Source organism: Taeniopygia guttata, chromosome 16 (genome assembly GCF_048771995.1).
Source record: "Taeniopygia guttata chromosome 16, bTaeGut7.mat, whole genome shotgun sequence".
Classification (NCBI taxonomy): domain Eukaryota; kingdom Metazoa; phylum Chordata; class Aves; order Passeriformes; family Estrildidae; genus Taeniopygia; species Taeniopygia guttata.
The window spans coordinates 4,343,177-4,361,059 of record NC_133041.1 but is presented as its reverse complement, the minus strand read 5'-3'; the positions used below and the strand labels follow the sequence as shown (position 1 = coordinate 4,361,059).

The window sequence follows — 17,883 nt, the reverse complement described above, 5'->3', positions numbered from 1 at the left end:
GAGCCGCTTATTAATCGGTGATTAACTATGGTAACCAATGGGCGCTTCTTGTTCTTGTGGCGCTTTTGCTCCTCCAGCACCCCCAGAGCTCCTCCAGCTCATTAATTAACCGTTATTTATGTTAATTAGTCATTAATGAATCCTTAATGAGTCGCTCAGCAATCCCCAATTAACCACGGTTCATTAATGAATCCATGGTAATTAACAGGAGCTTCTTGTTCTGGAGGTGCTCGCGCTCCTCCAGTGCCCCTGAAGCTCCTCCAGCTCATTAATTAGTGTTAATTAGTGTTAAATAATGCTAATTAGTCATTAATGAATCCCTAATGAGTCGCTCATCAATCCACAATTAACCACAGTTCATTAATGAACCCACGGTAATGAACGGGAACTTCTTGTTCTGGCGGCGCTCGCGCTCCTCCAGCTCCCGCCAGCGCCCCCGCAGCTCCTCCAGCTCGGTAATTAATCGTTAATTAGTGTTAATTAACCATTAACGAGCCTTTTATCAATTGGCAATTAACCACGGTTCATTAATGAAACCACAGTAATAAACAGGAGTTTCTTTTTCTGGCAGTGCTCCCACACCTCCAGCACTTCTGCAGCTCCTCCGCCTCGTTAATTAGTGTTAATTAATGCTAATTAGTGTTAATTAATGTTAATTAGTCATTAATAAATCCCTAATGAGCCGTTTATTAATTGGTGATTAACTATGGTAACCAATGGGAGTTTCTTGTTCTCGCGGCGCTCGCGCTCCTCCAGCACCCCCACAGCTCCTCCAGCTCGTTAATTAGTGTTAATTAGCGCTAATTAATGCTAATTAGTCCTTAATGAATCCCTAATGAGCCACTCATTAATCAGCGATTAACCATGGTTCATTAATGAACCCACAGTAATGAACGGGAGCTTCTTGTTCTGGCGGTGCTCGCGCTCCTCCGGCTCATTAATTATCATTAATTAATCATTAATTAATCATTAACATTTATTCATTCCTCTTATTTGATCCCATTTTTTGGCTGCGAACAACTCCTAATTACCAATTAACAGCTCATTAACATCTCATTAGGAGCCACTACTTCAGGAACCCGACTTGTGGCCTTTAATGAGCACCTCATTAGCATTAATTAGCATCTCATTACTAATATTTCCTCTTAATACCCCCATTTTCATGTCGCTAACGAGCCCTAATGATTCATTAACAGCCAATTAACACTTCATTAACACCTCATTAGCATTAACAAGGAAACAGAACTTCCACAGCATTAATTAAAGCCTCATTAGCATTAATTAGCATATGATTCTCCTTATTCCATCCCATTTTTTGCCTTGCACAACCTCTAATTACCCATTAACATCTCATTAACATCTCATTAGGATGCACCACTGCAGGAACCCATCCCGTGGTGTTAATGACCGCCTAATTAGCATTAATTAGCATATGAATCCCCTCATTTCATCCCATTTTTTGCCTTGCACAACCTCAAATAAACCCATTAACAGCTCATTAACATCTCATTAGAATGTGCCACTGCACGAACCCATCCTGTGGTGTTAATGAGCGCCTAATTAGCATTAATTAGCGTTAATTACCTCGGCCTTGCTCTTCCTCTCGGCGGCCATGAGGGTCACCTTGTCCCGCTGCTCTTTGGGCGCCGATTTGTACATGTCCAGCAGCAGCTTCATCTCCTTCTGGTTCTCCTGCGCCTTCCTGGGGCGTTTGCATCTCATTTGCATCTCATTTGCATATTCGTAACATGACACCGCCGTCCCTTTGGCTCCACCCCTTTTATTCCTTAAAAATCCCCCAAAAATCGGCCCCAAAATGACCCAAAAATCGACCCCAGAATTTGATTTCCTGCGCCTTCCTCGCTGAATCTGCATCTCATTTCCATCTCATTTGCATATTCAGTGGTCTTGTAAATTTATTTTGCTCCACCCCTTTAATTTCACCCCAAAACCTCCAAAAATCGGCCCCGAAATGACCTTAAAAATCGACCCCAAATTTGATTTCCTGCACTTTCCCCGCAAAACCGGTATCTAATTTCCATCTCATTTGCATATTCATAGTTATCATGCCCATCCATTTGGCTCCACCCCTTTTTTTCCTTAAAAATCCCCCAAAAATCGACCCAGAAATGACCCAAAAATTGACCCCAGAATTTGATTTCCTGCACTTTCCTAGCTAAATCTGCGCCTCATTTGCATCTCATTTGCATATCCCGAACCTGACACCACCGTCCCTTTGGCTCCACCCCTTTTATTCCTTAAAAATCCCCCAAAAATCGGCCCCGAAATGACCCAAAAATCGACCCCTGAATTTGATTTCCTGCACATTCCTCGCTGAATCTGCATCTCATTTCCATCTCATTTGCATATTCATAGCGATCACGCAGCTATTTGGCTCCACCCCTTTAATTTCACCCCAAAACCCGCAAAAATTGGCCCCAAAATGCCCTTAAAAATCGACCCCAAATTTGATTTCCTACACTTTTCCTGCAAAACTGGTATCTAATTTCCATCTCATTTGCATATTCATAGTTATCATGCCCATCCATTTAGCTTCACCCCTTTTATTTCTACCCAAAACCCCCAAAAATTGGCCCAGAAATGACCCAAAAATCGACCCCGAATTTGATTTCCTGCGCCTTCCTCGCTGAATCTGCGTCTCATTTCCACCTCATTTGCATATTCATGGTGATCACGCCCATTTATTTGGCTCCACCCCTTTAATTTCACCCCAAAACCCCCAAAAATTGGCCCCAAAATGCCCGTAAAAATCGACCCCAAATTTGATTTCCTGCGCTTTTCCCGCAAAACCGGTATCTAATTTCCATCTCATTTGCATATTTATAGTTATCATGCCCATCCATTTGGCTCCACCCCTTTTATTCCTTCAAAATCCCCCAAAAATCGGCCCCAAAATGACCCAAAAATTGACCCTGGAATTTGATTTCCTGCACCTTCCTCGTTGAATCTGCATCTCATTTCCATCTCATTTGCATATTCATAGTTATCACGCCCATTTATTTGGCTCCACCCTTTTTATTCGCCCCCAAAACCTCCAAAAATCAATATGAAAAGGACCCAAAAATTGACCCTGTGATTTCCTGCGCTTTCCTCGCTAAATCTGCATCTAATTTCCATCTCATTTGCATATTCTGTGATCACGCCCATTTATTTGGCTCCACCCCTTTAATTTCACCCCAAAACCCCCTAAAAAAAGCCCCAAAAATCCACCCCAAATTTCACCTCCTGCTTCTCATGCGCCTTTTTGGGGGATCATTTCCATCTGATTTACATCTCATTTGCATAAATACCCCTTGACCACTTTCTAAGTCAGTCTAAATTGCCCCAAATTCCCCTAAAATCTCCCAAAAACTCCAAAATCTCTCAAAAATCCCCCTAAGACCTCCCAGAACCCGTCCCTGAACCATCCCACATCCCTCATTAGCATCTCATTTGCATAAATACCCCTTGACCGCTTTCTAACCCACTGTCAATTACCCCCAAATCCCCCCGAAAATGTCCCCAAATCACCAAAATTCTCCCTAAAATCCCCCTAAAACCTCCCAGGACCCCTCCCTAAACTATTTCATGCCCCTCATTAGCATCTCATTTGCATAATCACCCCTTAAAACCCCCGGAAATCACCTTAAACCTCTCCAAAATCCCCTTAAACCTCCCCCAAATCCCCTCCAACCCCCGCCAAATCGCCTCAGCACCCCCCCGGCACCCCTCCCACACACCTCATTTGCATCTCATTTGCATAAATACCCCTTAATGTGTACTAAGCCAAGGTTATTTACCCCCAAATCCCCCCAAAATGTCCCCAAATCGCCAAAATCCCCCTAAAACCTCTCAGGATCCCTCCCTGAACTATTTAATGTCCCCCATTAGCATCTCATTTGCATAAACACCCCTTTAAACCCCTCAAACCCCTCATAAATCCCCAAAAATCCCCTTAAATCTCCCAAAACTTCCCTTAGCTCTCCCCCAAATCGCCTCAACACCTGCCCAGGACCCCTCCCATGCACATCATTAGCATCTCATTTGCATAAATACCCCTTTAATGCTTACTAAGCCACTGTTAATTACCACCAAGTCCCCCAAAATCCCCCAAAATTCTCCCTAAAATCCCCCTAAGACCTCCCAGAACTTCTCCCTGAACCATCCCACATCCCTCATTAGCATCTCATTTGCATAGGCACGCCTTTAAACCCCCATAACTCCTCCCAAAACCCCCCAAAATCCCTTTTAACCTCCCCCAAATCCCCTCCAAACCCCCTCTAATCGCCTCTAATCCCACCCGGGACCCTTCCCACGCCCCTCATTTGCATCTCATTTGCATAAAACCCACTCAAACCCCTTCCAAAACCCCCCAAATTCCCCTTAAACCGACCCCAAATCCCCTTAAACCTCCCCCAAATCCCCTCCAAACCCCCCCTAATCGCCTCTAATCCCACACAGGACCCCTCCCACGCCCCTCATTTGCATCTCATTTGCATAAAACCCCCTTTAAACCCCCCAAACCCCTCCCAAACCCCCAAAAAATCCCCTTAAACCGCCCCCAAATCCCCTTTGAACCCCCCCAAATCTCCTCAGCACCCCCACGGGACCCCTCCCACGCCCCTCATTAGCATCTCATTTGCATACCCCCGCCTCTACTCACTTGAGCTCCGCCCTCAGCTGCTTCAGCACCTCCGAGTCCTTCTTCTTCCCCTCCTCGGCTCCGCCCTTGGGCCGCTCCCGCCCCGCCCCCCGCTCGGGGCGTGGCCTGGGAGGGGGCGGGGCCAGAGGGCGGGGAGGGGGCGGGGCTTGGGAGGGGGCGGGGCTTGGGGTGGGGGCGGGGCCTGTGGGGGGCTCCTCCTCTTCCTCTTTGGGCGGGGGAGGGGCGGGTTTGGGGGGCGGGTCTTGGGAGGGGGCGGGGCCTGAGGAGGACACGCCCTCTTTGTCGTCAGGAGGGGGCGGGGCTTGGGAAGGGGGCGGGGCTTCGTCAGGGGGAGGGGCGGAGCTTGAGGAGGGGGCGGGGACTGAGGTGGAAGGGGGAGGGGGCGGGGCTTGAGTGGGTGGGGGCGGGGCTCCGCTGGCCTGGAGGCGGAGCTAAAAGGGAAAAGGGGGCGGAGTTAAATGCCACGCCCATTTAAAGCGGCCACGCCCATTTAAATTGACCACGCCCCTTTTAACCACGCCCATTAAGGCTCCACCTTATGCAAATCTCAGCGTTTCTCTTAAAGGGACCACACCCCTTTTAACCACACCCATCGAGGCCCCGCCCACTCTTAAAGGGACCACGCACATGGAAATATCAGAGTTTCTCTTAAAGGGACCACGCCCCCTTTTTGAAAGAGGCTCCGCCCCTTCTAAGCCACGCCCACCGACTCTTAAAGGGGCCACAGGTAATTTTTGTAAAGCCACGCCCCTTTAGCCACACCCACTGAGCCTTAAAGGGACCGCAACCGGTTTTAAGGTGACCACGCCCACTCTTAAAGGGGCCATGTCCACTCTTAAAGTGACCACACCCACTCTTAAAGTGACCACGCCCACTCTTAAAGAGACCACGCCCATTCTTAAAGTGACCACACCCATTCTTAAAGTGACCACGCCCACTCTTATAGGGACCATGTCCACTCTTAACGTGACCACGCCCATTCTTAAAGGGACCACGCCCATTCTTAAAGTGACCACGCCCACTCTTAAAGGGACCACGCCCACTCTTAAAGGGACCAAAACCCCCTTTAAAATGACCACGCCCACTCTTAAAGCGACCACGCCCATTCTTAAAGTGACCACGCCCACTTTTAAAGGGACCACACCCACACATAAAGTGACCACGCCCACGCTTAAAGTGACCACGCCCACTCTCAAAGTGGCCACGCCCACTCTTAAAGTGAACACGCCCACTCTTAAAGGGACCACAACCCCTCTTTAAGTGACCACGCCCACTCTTAAAGTGACCACGCCCACTCTTAAAGGGACCATGTCCATTCTTAAAGTGACCACGCCCACTCTTAAAGGGACCACAACCCCTTTTAAAGTGACCGCGCCCACTCTTAAAGTGACCACGCCCACTCTTAAAGAGACCTAAACCCATTTTAAAGTGAGCACGCCCGTTCTTAAAGAGACCACACCCTTTCTTAAAGGGACCACACCCCTTTTAATGTGACCACGCCCACTCTTTAAGTGACCACGCCCACTCTTAAAGTGACCACGCCCACTCTTAAAGTGACCACGCCCACTCTTAAAGGGACAAAACCCACTATTAAAGTGACCACGCCAACTCTTAAAGTGACCATGCCCACTCTTAAAGGGACCACAACCCCATTTAAAGTGACCACGCCCACTCTTAAAGGGGCCAAAACCCACTTTAAGTGACCACACCCACTGAAGCCACACCCCCCGTGGTTTTTTATTCGTGGCCACGCCCCCCCGGGGAGGCCCCGCCCACCTTGTTGATCTCGGCCTGCACCTCGCGCAGTTTGCGCTTGTAGCGCTGCACGTCGCCCTTCAGCTGGTGGTTGTGGTTCTGCAGGGAGCTGATCAGGTGCCGCATCTCCCGGTTAATGGGGCCTGCAGGTGAGACCCGACAGGTGAGGCACAGGTGGGACAGGTGAGACAGGTGAGAGGCAAAGAAATCCCAAAAAAATGCAAAAAAACCCCAAATTTTAACCCAAAAATTGAATAAATTGGGGTCAATCACTCCAAACCTCCCAAAGGATTCACCTTGGACAGGTGAGACAGGTGAGGCACAGGAGGGACAGGTGAGAGACAGGTGAGGGGCAAAGAAACCCCGAGAAAAATGTAAAAAACCCTGAGATTTTAGCCCAAAAATTGAATAAATTTGGGTTATTTCACCTGGGACAGGTGAGAGACAGATGAGGCAAAGAAATCCCCAAAAAATGCTAAAAACCCCCAAATTTTATCCCAAAAATTGAATAAATTGGGGTCATTTCACTCCAAAGCTCCTAAAGGTTCACCTGGGACAGGTGAGACAGGTGAGACACGTGGGACACAGACAGGTGAGACAGGTGAGGGACAGGTGGGGCAAAGAAACCCCGAGAAAAAGGCAAAAAAACCCGAGATTTTATCCCAAAAATTGAATAAATTTGGGTTATTTCACCTGGGACAGGTGAGAAAGGTGAGGGACAGGTGAGGGACAGGTGAGACAGGTGAGGAAAAGAAATCCCCAAAAAATGCAAGAAAACCCCAAAATTTTATCCCAAAAATTGAATAAATTTGGGTTATTTCACCTGGGACAGGTGAGACAGGTGAGGGACAGGTGAGGCAAAGAAATCCTCAAAAAAATGGCAAAAAACCCCAAAATTTTATCCCAAAAATTGAATAAATTGGAGTTATTTAACTCCAAAGCTCCTGAAGGATTCACCTGGGACAGGTGAGACAGGTGAGAGACAGGTGAGGCAAAGAAATCCCAAAAAAAATGAAAAAAACCCCGACTTTTTTTTTTTTGAGTGCCCAAAATCCCATTTTTGCTCCTTTTAACCCCATTTTTTTTAAAATTTTACCCACCCCAGGTGTGCCCAGGTGTGCCCAGGTGAGTCTCACCTCTGCCCAGGTGTGCCCAGACCCACCTGGGTGTCCCTGACCCCATTTTTACTGCCCAAAACCCCATTTTTGCTCCTTTTAACCCCATTTTTTTTGAATTTTACCCACCCCAGGTGTGCCCAGGTGTGCCCAGGTGTGCCCAGGTGCGTTTTTAGTGCCCAAAATCCCATTTTTGCTCCTTTTACCCCATTTTTGCTCCTTTTAACCCCATTTTTGCTCCTTTTAACCCCATTTTTTTGGAATTTTACCCACCCCACCTGTGCCCAGGTGTGCCCAGGTGAGTCTCACCTGTGCCCAGGTGTGCCCAGACCCACCTTGGTGTCCCTGACCCCAATTTTAGTGCCCCAAATCCCATTTTTGCTCCTTTTAATCCCATTTTTTTTGGGTTTTACCCACCCCAGGTGTGCCCAGGTGTGCCCAGGTGTGCCCAGGTGTGCCCAGGTGTGCCCAGGTGCGTTTTTAGTGCCCAAAATCCCATTTTTGCTCCTTTTAACCCCATTTTTGCTCCTTTTAACCCCATTTTTTTGGGATTTTACCCACCCCAGCCGTGCCCAGGTGCCCCCAGGTGTGCCCAGGTGTGCCCAGGTGTGCCCAAGGTGAGTGCCCAGGTGTGCCCAGGTGTGTTTTTAGTGCCCAAAACCCCATTTTTGCTCCTTTTAACCCCATTTTTGCTCCTTTTAACCCCATTTTTGCTCCTTTTAACCCCATTTTTTTTGCTTTTTACCCACCCCAGGTGCCCCCAGGTGTGCCCAGGTGCCCCCAGGTGTGCCCAGGTGAGTCTCACCTGTGCCCAGGTGCATTTTCAGTGCCCAAAACCCCATTTTTTCTCCTTTTAACCCCATTTTTTGTCCTTTTAACCCCATTTTTGCTCCTTTTAACCCCATTTTTTTTTAAATTTTACCCGTCCCAGGTGCCCCCAGGTGTGCCCAGGTGTGCCCAGGTGTGCCCAGGTGTGCCCAGGTGCGCTCACCCGCCTGCTCGTTGGCCGCCAGGTTCTGCTCGAACTCGATGCGCAGCATCTCGTACTCCTTGCGCACCTGGGCCAGCGTGTCCTCCAGCTGGATCACCTCCGTGCGCAGCCGCTTCTGCACCCCCAGCTCGTCGCTCTGAAAAATTCCCGAATTTTTGGGAAATTTTGGAATTTTTTTAGAATTTTTTTTGCATTTTTTTGGCGATTTTTGGTGGTTTTTTGACAATTTTTTCCTATTTTTTGCCATTTTTTTCAATTTTTTTGGATTTTTTTTTTGCTTTTTTTCCTCCATTATTCTGAATTTTTTTCCTCACATTTAGAAGAAAAATTCCCTAAATTTTTTTTGGATTTTTAAAGGAATTTTGAGGAATTTTTAAAGGAATTTTCTGGAATTTTTAAGAATTTTTGGGGGATTTTTTTTGTTTTATTTTTGGTTTTTTTGGTTTTTGGAGCCATTGGTTCCACCTGGGCCAGCTCATCGCTCTGGAAAATTTGCGAATTTTGGGAATTTTTTGGGAATTCTGGATTTTTTTTCCATTTTTTTTTTTATTTTTCCACCATTTTTGGTGGTTTTTTGACGAATTTTTACCATTTTTTGCCAATTTTTTCTATTTATTTTGCTTTTTTCCTCCATTAATCTGAATTTTTTCCCTCACATTTAGAAGAAAATTCCCTTAAAATTTTCTGGGATTTTTTAAGGAATTTTTGAGAAAATTTTTAAGGAATTTTTATTATTTTTTGGGAATTTTTAGGGCCATTGGTTCCACCTTGTCCCAAGGATCCCCTCCGTGCGCAGCCGCTTCTGCACCCCCAGCTCGTCGCTCTGCAAAATTCCGGAATTTTTGGAAATTTGGGAATTCTGGAATTTTTTTCCAATTTTTTTTCCATTTTTTTCCCAATTTTTCTGCGATTTTTGGTGGTTTTTCGAAGATTTTTTGCCATTTTTTCCCATTTTTTTCCATTTTTTTTCAATTTTTTTTTTTGCTTTTTTTTGCCATTAATCCGAATTTTTTTCCTCACATTTGAAAGAAAATTCCCTTAAAATTTTCTGAAATTTTTAAAGGTATTTTGAGAAATTTGTAAAGGAATTTAAAGGAATTTTTAAAGCAATTTTCTGGAATTTTTAAGAATTTTTTTGGGGATTTTTTTTTTGGTTTTTTGGGTTTTTGGAGCCATTGGTTCCACCTGGGCCAGCTCGTCGCTCTGGAAAATTTGCGAATTTTGGGAATTTTTTGGGAATTCTGGATTTTTTTTCCATTTTTTTTTTATTTTTCCACCATTTTTGGTGGTTTTTTGACGAATTTTTACCATTTTTTGCCAATTTTTTCTATTTATTTTGCTTTTTTCCTCCATTAATCTGAATTTTTTCCCTCACATTTAGAAGAAAATTCCCTTAAAATTTTCTTGGATTTTTAAAGGAATTTTTGAGAAAATTTTTAAGGAATTTTTATTATTTTTTGGGGATTTTTGGGGCCATTGGTTCCACCTTGTCCCAAGGATCCCCTCTGTGTGCAGTCGCTTCTGCACCCCCAGCTCGTCGCTCTGCAAAATTCCCGAATTTTTGGGAAATTTGGAATTTTTTCCCATTTTTTCCCCAATTTTTTCCACGATTTTTGGTGGTTTTTTTGATGATTTTTTGCCATTTTTTCACATTTTTTTTCCATTTTTTTTCGATTTTTTCCTCCGTTATTCTGAATTTTTTCCCTCACATTTCAAAGAAAAATTCCCTAAAATTTTCTGGGATTTTAAAAGGAATTTTAAAGAAATTTTTAAAGGAATTTTCTGGAATGTTTAGAATTTTTGGGGGATTTTTTTTTGTTTTGTTTTGTTTTGTTTTGGGTTTTTGGGGCCATTGATTCCACCCCAGCCAGCTCGTCGCTCTGGAAAATTTGGGAATTTTAGGAATTTTTGGGAATTCTGGAATTTTTTTCCCAATTTTTTGGTGGTTTTTCAACGATTTTTTGCCATTTTTTCCCTTTTTTTTTCGATTTTTTTTTGCAATTTTTGGTGGCCATTTTGGACGAAGCATTATGGGATTTATGGCATGAGTGGCCATTTTGAATGAGGAATTATGGGATTTGTAGTTTAAGTAGCCATCTTGGATGTGGCATGATGGGATTTAATGTGCTGGCGGCCCTCTTGGATGAAGCATTATGGGATTTATGGCATGAGTGGCCATTTTGAATGAGGCATGATGGGATTTGTAGTACCGGCGGCCATCTTGGATGTGGCATGATGGGATTTATGGCTCTGTCGGCCATCTTGGATCAAAACTATTGGGACTTAATGACCCAAATGTCCCCAAAATGTCCCCAAAACTGAAGGGGACCCCCTTGGGGACATCAGGCGCCACCTCCAAGTCTCCAAAATGGCGCCGGCGGCCATCTTGGATGAGGCATTATGGGATTTATGGTGCCAGCAGCCATATTGGATGAGGCATTACTAAATATATGGCTCTGGCGGCCATATTGGATGAGGCATTATGGGATTTGTAGTTCCAGCAGCCATCTTGGATGACGCATGATGGGACTTATGGCTTGGGCGGCCATATTGGATAAAGCATTATGGGATTTATGGTGTCGGCCGCCATCTTGGATGAAGCATGATGGGATTTATGTTGCCGGCAGCCATCTTGGATGAAGCATTATGGGATTTATGGCATGAGTGGCCATTTTTGAATGAGGCATTATGGGATTTGTAGTTCCAGCAGCCATATTGGATGAGGCATGATGGCATTTATGGCTCCGGCGGCCATATTGGATGAGGCATTATGGGATTTGTAGTACTGGCAGCCATATTGGATAAAGCATTATGGTATTTATCGCTCTGGCAGCCATCTTGAATTGCGGCATGACGGGATTCATGGTGCCGGCGGCCATATTGGATGTGGCATGATGTTATTTATGTCTCCAGCGGCCATCTTGAATGAGGCATGATGGGATTTATGGCGCCGGCGGCCATATTGAATGAAGCCATATGGGACTTATTGCTCCGGCGGCCATCTTGAATTGAGGCATGATGGGGATTTATGGCACCGGCCGCCATCTTGAATCGCAACCCTTCCTACTTTACCAACCCCAAACGCCCCCAAATCTCCCCAAAACCACCGGGGACCCCCCGGGGGGACACGGGGGGACGCGGGTCCCACCTCCATGTGCTCGATGTGGCGCAGGTGGCTGTTCTTGGTGGCCAGCAGCAGCGCCCGGGCCTCGTCCAGCTGCGTCTTGACCTGCAGGCTCTCGTGGTAGAGCAGCGAGAACTGCGACTGCAGCACTTTGTACTCCAGCGCCTCCTTGACGGCCTCCTCGGGCAGCGAGCGCAGCGCCACCTGCGGGGAAACCGAGTCACGGCGGGGCCGGGTGACCCTGAGTGACCCTGAGTAACCAATGAGTGACCCCTGAGTGACCAATGAGTGACCCTGAGTGACCCCTGAGTGACCCCTGAGTGACCCCTGAGGGACCACTGACCAATGAGTGACCAATGAGTGACCCTGAGTGACCCTGAGTGACCAATGAGTGACCACTGACCAATGAGTGACCACTGACCAATGAGTGACCATTGAGTGACCACTGAGTGACCACTGACCACTGAGTGACCCCTGAGTGACCCTGAGTGACCACTGAGTGACCCCTGAGTGACCAATGAGTGACCCCTGAGTGACCCCTGAGTGACCAATGAGTGACCAATGAGTGATTAATGAGTGATCAATGAGTGACCCTGAGTGACCCCTGAGTGACCCTGAGTGACCCTGAGTGACCAATGAGTGATCAATGAGTGATTAATGAGTGACCCCTGACACTGAGTGACCAATGAGTGACCAATGAGTGACCCTGAGTGACCCTGAGTGACCCTGAGTGACCACTGACCACTGAGTGACCCTGAGTGACCCTGAGTGACCCTGAGTGACCCCTGAGTGACCACTGAGTGACCCCTGAGTGACCCCTGACCAATGAGTGACCACTGACCACTGAGTGACCCTGAGTGACCCTGAGTGACCAATGAGTGACCCTGAGTGACCCTGAGTGACCACTGACCACTGACCACTGAGTGACCCCTGAGTGATCAATCAGTGATCAATGAGTGATCAATGAGTGACCAGTGAGTGACCAATGAGTGACCCCTCAGTGACCCCTGGAACCACTTGAGTCCCAAATCCACCCAAATGTCCCCAAATATCCCAAATCCCCATAATGCCCCAAATCCCCCCAAATGTCCCCAAATCCCCCCAATGCCCCCAAATATCCCCAAAGTCCCAAATCCCCCAGATGTCCCCAATGTCCCCAATGTCCCCAATGTCCCCAATGTCCCCAATGTCCCCAATGTCCCCAAATCCCCGAAATCCCCGAATGTCCCCAAATATCCCAAATCCCCCAAATGTCCCCAAATATCCCAAATCCTCCCAGTGTCCCCAAATCCTCCTAATGTCCCAAACCGCCCAAATGTCCCCAAATGTCCCCAAATGTCTCAAATCCCCCAAATCCCCCAAATATCCCAAATGTCCCCAATGTCACAAATGTCCCCAAATGTCCCTAAATGTCCCCAATGTCCCAAATCCTCCCAAAATCCCCAAATGTCCCCAATGTCCCCAAATGTCCCCAAATGTCCCCAATGTCCCAAAATCCCCCCAAATGTCCCCAAAGTCCCAAATGTCCCAAAATGTCCCCAAATATCCCAAATCCCCATAATGCCCCAAATCCCCCCAATGTCCCCAAATGTCCCCAAATATCCCAAATGTCCCCAAATCCCCCCAATGTCCCCAATGTCCCGAAATCCCCGAATGTCCCCAAACCCCCCAAATGTCCCAAATGTCCCCAATGTCCCCAATGTCCCCAATGTCCCCAAATGTCCCCAAATGTCCCAAATCCTCCCAAAATCCCCAAATGTCCCCAAATATCCCAAATCCCCCCAATGTCCCCAAATGTCCCCAAATGTCCCCAAATGTCCCCAACGTCCCTGATGTCCCCCCAATGTCCCCAAAGTCCCAAACCCCCCAAATGTCCCCAATGTCCCAAAATCCCCCAAGTGTCCCCAATGTCCCCAAATATCCCAAATCCTCCCAAAATCCCCAAATGTCCCCAACGTAACCAATGTCCCAAAATCCCCCCAAATGTCCCCAAAATCCTCCCAATGTCCCCAAATGTCCCAAATTCCCCCAACATCCCCGAATGTCCCCAAATATCCCAAATGTCCCCAATTCCCCCAATCCCCCCAAATGTCCCCAAAGTCCCAAATGTCCCCAAATCCCCCAATCCCCCAAATGTCCCCAAATGTCCCCAAAGTCCCAAATCCCCCCAAATGTCCCCAACGTCCCCAATGTCCCCAAATGTCCCCAATGTCCCCAAATGTCCCAAATCCCCCCAATGTCCCCAAATGTCCCCAAATTCCCAAAATCCCCCCAAATGTCCCCAAATGTCCCCAAAGTCCCAAATCCCCCCAATTTCCCCAAATCCCCCAATGTCCCCAAATGTCCCCAATGTCCCCAATCCCCAAATGTCCCCAAAAGTCCCCAAATCCTCCCAATCCCCCAAATGTCCCAAAATCCCCCCAAATGTCCCCAAACGTCCCCAAATGTCACCTTGAGCCTCTCCTGGCCCCTGACGGCCGCCTGCAGCTCCAGCTGCAGCTTCTCCAGCTCGGCCATGCGGGAGTTGGCCAGCTCCTGGTTCCCCTCCAGCTCCGCGTTCAGCATCTCAAACTGCCGAAAAACACCCAAAAATTCACAAATTCGACACAAAATTACGGAATTCCCAAAATTTATAGGGATTTCCAGAAAAATTCCCAAAAAAATCCCATTAAAAACCCCAAAAATCCACAGAAATTTCATCAAAATCCATCCCAAATCCATCTCAAATCCCCATTCTGCATCTCAAAACTGGGGAAAAACACCCAAAAATTCATAAATTTGTCCAAAATTCCGAAATTCCCGAAATTCACAGGGATTTCTAGAAAAATTCCCCAAAAAAATCCCAAAAAAACCCCCAAAAATCCACAGAAATTCCATTAAAATCTGCCCCAAATCCAGCCCAAATCCTCATTCTGTATCTCAAAACTGGGGAAAAACACCCAAAAATTCACAAATTCAGCACAAAATTCCGAAATTCCCGACATTCAGAGAGATTTCCCAAAGATTTCCCAAAAAATTCCCAAAAAAATCCACAGAAATCAACAGAAATTCAGCCTAGTTCCGCATTCAGCAACTCTAACTGGGGAAAAAAATCACCCAAAAAAATCCCAAAGAATTCCCAAAATTCCACAATTCCAAAAATTCACAGAAATCTCCCCAAAAATTTCCAAAAACAATCCCACAAAAAAAAACCAGCACAAAAATCTACAGAAATTCCATCAAAATCCACCCCAAATCCAGCCCAAATCCTCATTCTGCGTCTCAAAACTGGAGAAAAACACCCAAAAATTCACAAAGAATTCCCAAAATTCCACAGTTCCCAACATTACCAAAGAATTCCCTGAAAAAACCCAAATTCCCGAAGAATTTTCACAAAAAATCCCCAAATCCACAGAAAGTCCATCAAAATCCATCCCAAATCCAGCCCAGCTCCGCGTTCAGCAGCTCAAACTGCCGGAAAAACACCCAAAAATTCATAAATTCGGACCAAAATTACAAAATTTCCAACATTCACAGAGATTTCCTAAAGATTTCCCAAAAAAAAAAAAAAAACAACCCCAAAAATCAACAGAAATTCCGTGAAAATCTGCCCCAAATCCAGCCCAAATCCTCATACTGCGTCTCAAAACTGGGGAAAAACACCCAAAAATTCACAAATTCAGCCCAAAATTCCACAATTCCCAACATTCACAGGGATTTCCCAAAAAAATCCCATTAAAAAACCCCAAAAATTCACAGAAATTCCATCAAAATCCATCCCAAATCCAGCCCAGCTCCATGTTCAGCAGCTCTAACCGGGGAAGAAATCACCCAAAAAATCCCAAAAAATTCCCAAAATTCCACAATTCCAAAAATTCACAGAAAATTCCCCAAAAATTTCCAAAAACAATCCCACCAAAAAAAAAACCAAAAAAAAACAAAAAAAAAAAACCAAAAAAAAACCAAAAATTGACAGAAATTCTGTGAAAATCTGCCCCAAATCCAGCCCAAATCCCCATTCTGCATCTCAAAACTGGGGAAAAACACCCAAAAAAACCCAAATTCAACCCAAAATTCCGAAATTCCTGACATTCACAGAGATTTCCAGAAGAATTCCCAAAAAAATCCCATAAGAAACCCCAAAAACCCACAGAAATGCCGTCAAAATCCATCCCAAATCCATCCCAGCTCCGCGTTCAGCATCTCAAACTGGGGAAAAACACCCAAAAAAACCCAAATTCAACCCAAAATTCCGAAATTCCCGACATTCACAGGGATTTCCAGAAGAATTCCCAAAAAAAATCTCATAAAAAAACCCCAAAAATCAACACAAATTCCATCAAAATCCATCCCAAATCCTCATTCTGCGTCTCAAAACTGGGGAAAAAACCCCCAAAATTCCCAAAGAATTCCCAAAATTCCACAGTTCCCAACATTCCCAAAGAATTCCCACAAAACCCCCAAAATTCCAGAAGAATTCCTACAAAAAATCCCCAAAATCCCCAGAAATTCCATTCAAATCCAGCCCAGCTCCGCGTTCAGCAGCTCAAACTGGGGGAAAAACACCCAAAAATTCACAAAAAATTCCCAAAATTCCACAGTTCCCAACATTCCCAAAGTATTCCCTGAAAAAACCTTAAATTACCAAAGAATTTTCACAAAAAATCCCCAAATCCACAGAAATTCCATGAAAATCTGCCCCAAATCCATCCCAAATCCCCATTCTGCGTCTCAAAACTGGGGAAAAACACCCAAAAATTCACAAATTCAACCCAAAATTCCGAAATTCCCGACATTCACAGGGATTTCCGAAAGAATTCCCAAAAAAATCTCATAAAAAACCCCAAAAATCCACAAAATTCCGTGAAAATCTGCCCCAAATCCATCCCAAATCCCCATTCTGCGTCTCAAATCTGGGGAAAAACACCCAAAAATTCCCAAATTCAGCCCAAAATTCCAAAATTCCCGACATTCACAGGGATTTCCAGAAGAATTCCCAAAAAATTCCCATAAAAATCCACACAAATTCCATTAAAATCTGCCCCAAATCCAGCCCAAATCCTCATTCTGTGACTCAAACTGGGGAAAAAACACCCAAAAATTCCCAAATTCACTCAAAATTTCCCCAATTTTCCCCAAAATTTTCTCCAAATTTCCACCAAAACTCTCCCAAAAATTCCTCAATTTTCCCCAAAATTTTCTGCACATTTCCACCAAAACTCTCCCAAAAATTCCCCAATTCCACCAAAATTCTCCCAAAAATTCCCAAATTTTCCTAAAATTTTCTGCACATTTCCACCAAAATTCTCCCAAAACTTCCCCAATTTTCCCCAAAATTCTCCCAAAAATTCCCCAATTTTCCCCAAAGCTCTCCCAGAAATTCCCCAATTTTCCCCAAAATTTTCTCCATATTTCCACCAAAATTCTCCCCAAAATTCCCCAAGTTTCCCCAAAATTTGCCCAAAAATTCCCCAAAATTCTCCCAAAAACTCCCCAATTTCCCCAAAATTCTGCCAAAAATTCCCCGATTTTCCCCAAAATTCTCCCAAAAATTCCCCAATTTTCCCCAAAATTCCCCCAAAAATTCCCAAATTTTCCCCAAAATTCTCCCCAAAAATTCCCCAATTTTCCCCAAAATTCTCCCCAAAACTCCCCGAAATTTTCTCCACATTTCCACAAAAACACTCCCAAAAATTCCCTAATTTTCCCCAAAATTCTCCCAAAAACTCTCCTATTTTCCCCAAAATTCTCCCAAAAACTCCCCAATTTTCCCCAAAATTCTCCCAAAACTCCCCAAAATTTTCTCCAAATTTCCACCAAAATTCTCTCAAAAATTCCCGAATTTTCCCCAAAATTTTCTCCACATTTCCCCCAAAACTCTCCCAAAAATTCTCCAATTTCCCCCAAAATTTCCTGCACGTTTCCACAAAAAATTCTCCCAAAAATTCCCCAATTTTCCCCTAAATTTTCTCCACATTTCCACCAAAATTCTCCCAAAATTTCCCCAATTTTCCCCAAAATTTTCTCCACATTTCCACCAAAACTCTCCCAAAAATTCCCCAATTTCCCCAAAATTTTCTCAGTGTTTCCACCAAAATTCTCCCCAAAATTCCCCAGTTTTCCCCAAAATTCTCCCAAAATTTCCCAATTTTCCCCAAAACTCTCCCAAAAATTCCCTGAATTTTCCCCAAAATTTCCTCATTTCCACCAAAACTCTCCCAAAAATTCCCCAATTTTCCCCAAAATTTTCTCTGCG

General features: G+C 45.3%; 1 protein-coding gene across 1 annotated transcript in view; it reads right to left on the bottom strand.

Moving 5' to 3' along the window:
- Positions 1–17,883, bottom strand: part of RNF40 (ring finger protein 40) — a 61,247-nt gene that overhangs the window by 25,733 nt on the left and 17,631 nt on the right. The window contains exons 8-13 of the mRNA XM_072936380.1: positions 14,100–14,219; positions 11,673–11,852; positions 8,525–8,660; positions 6,440–6,561; positions 4,664–5,094; positions 1,585–1,702 (exon numbers count right to left, since the gene is read on the bottom strand). Coding sequence (XP_072792481.1) covers positions 1,585–1,702; positions 4,664–5,094; positions 6,440–6,561; positions 8,525–8,660; positions 11,673–11,852; positions 14,100–14,219 — 1,107 coding nt within the window. The remainder of the gene's footprint in view (positions 1–1,584; positions 1,703–4,663; positions 5,095–6,439; positions 6,562–8,524; positions 8,661–11,672; positions 11,853–14,099; positions 14,220–17,883) is intronic.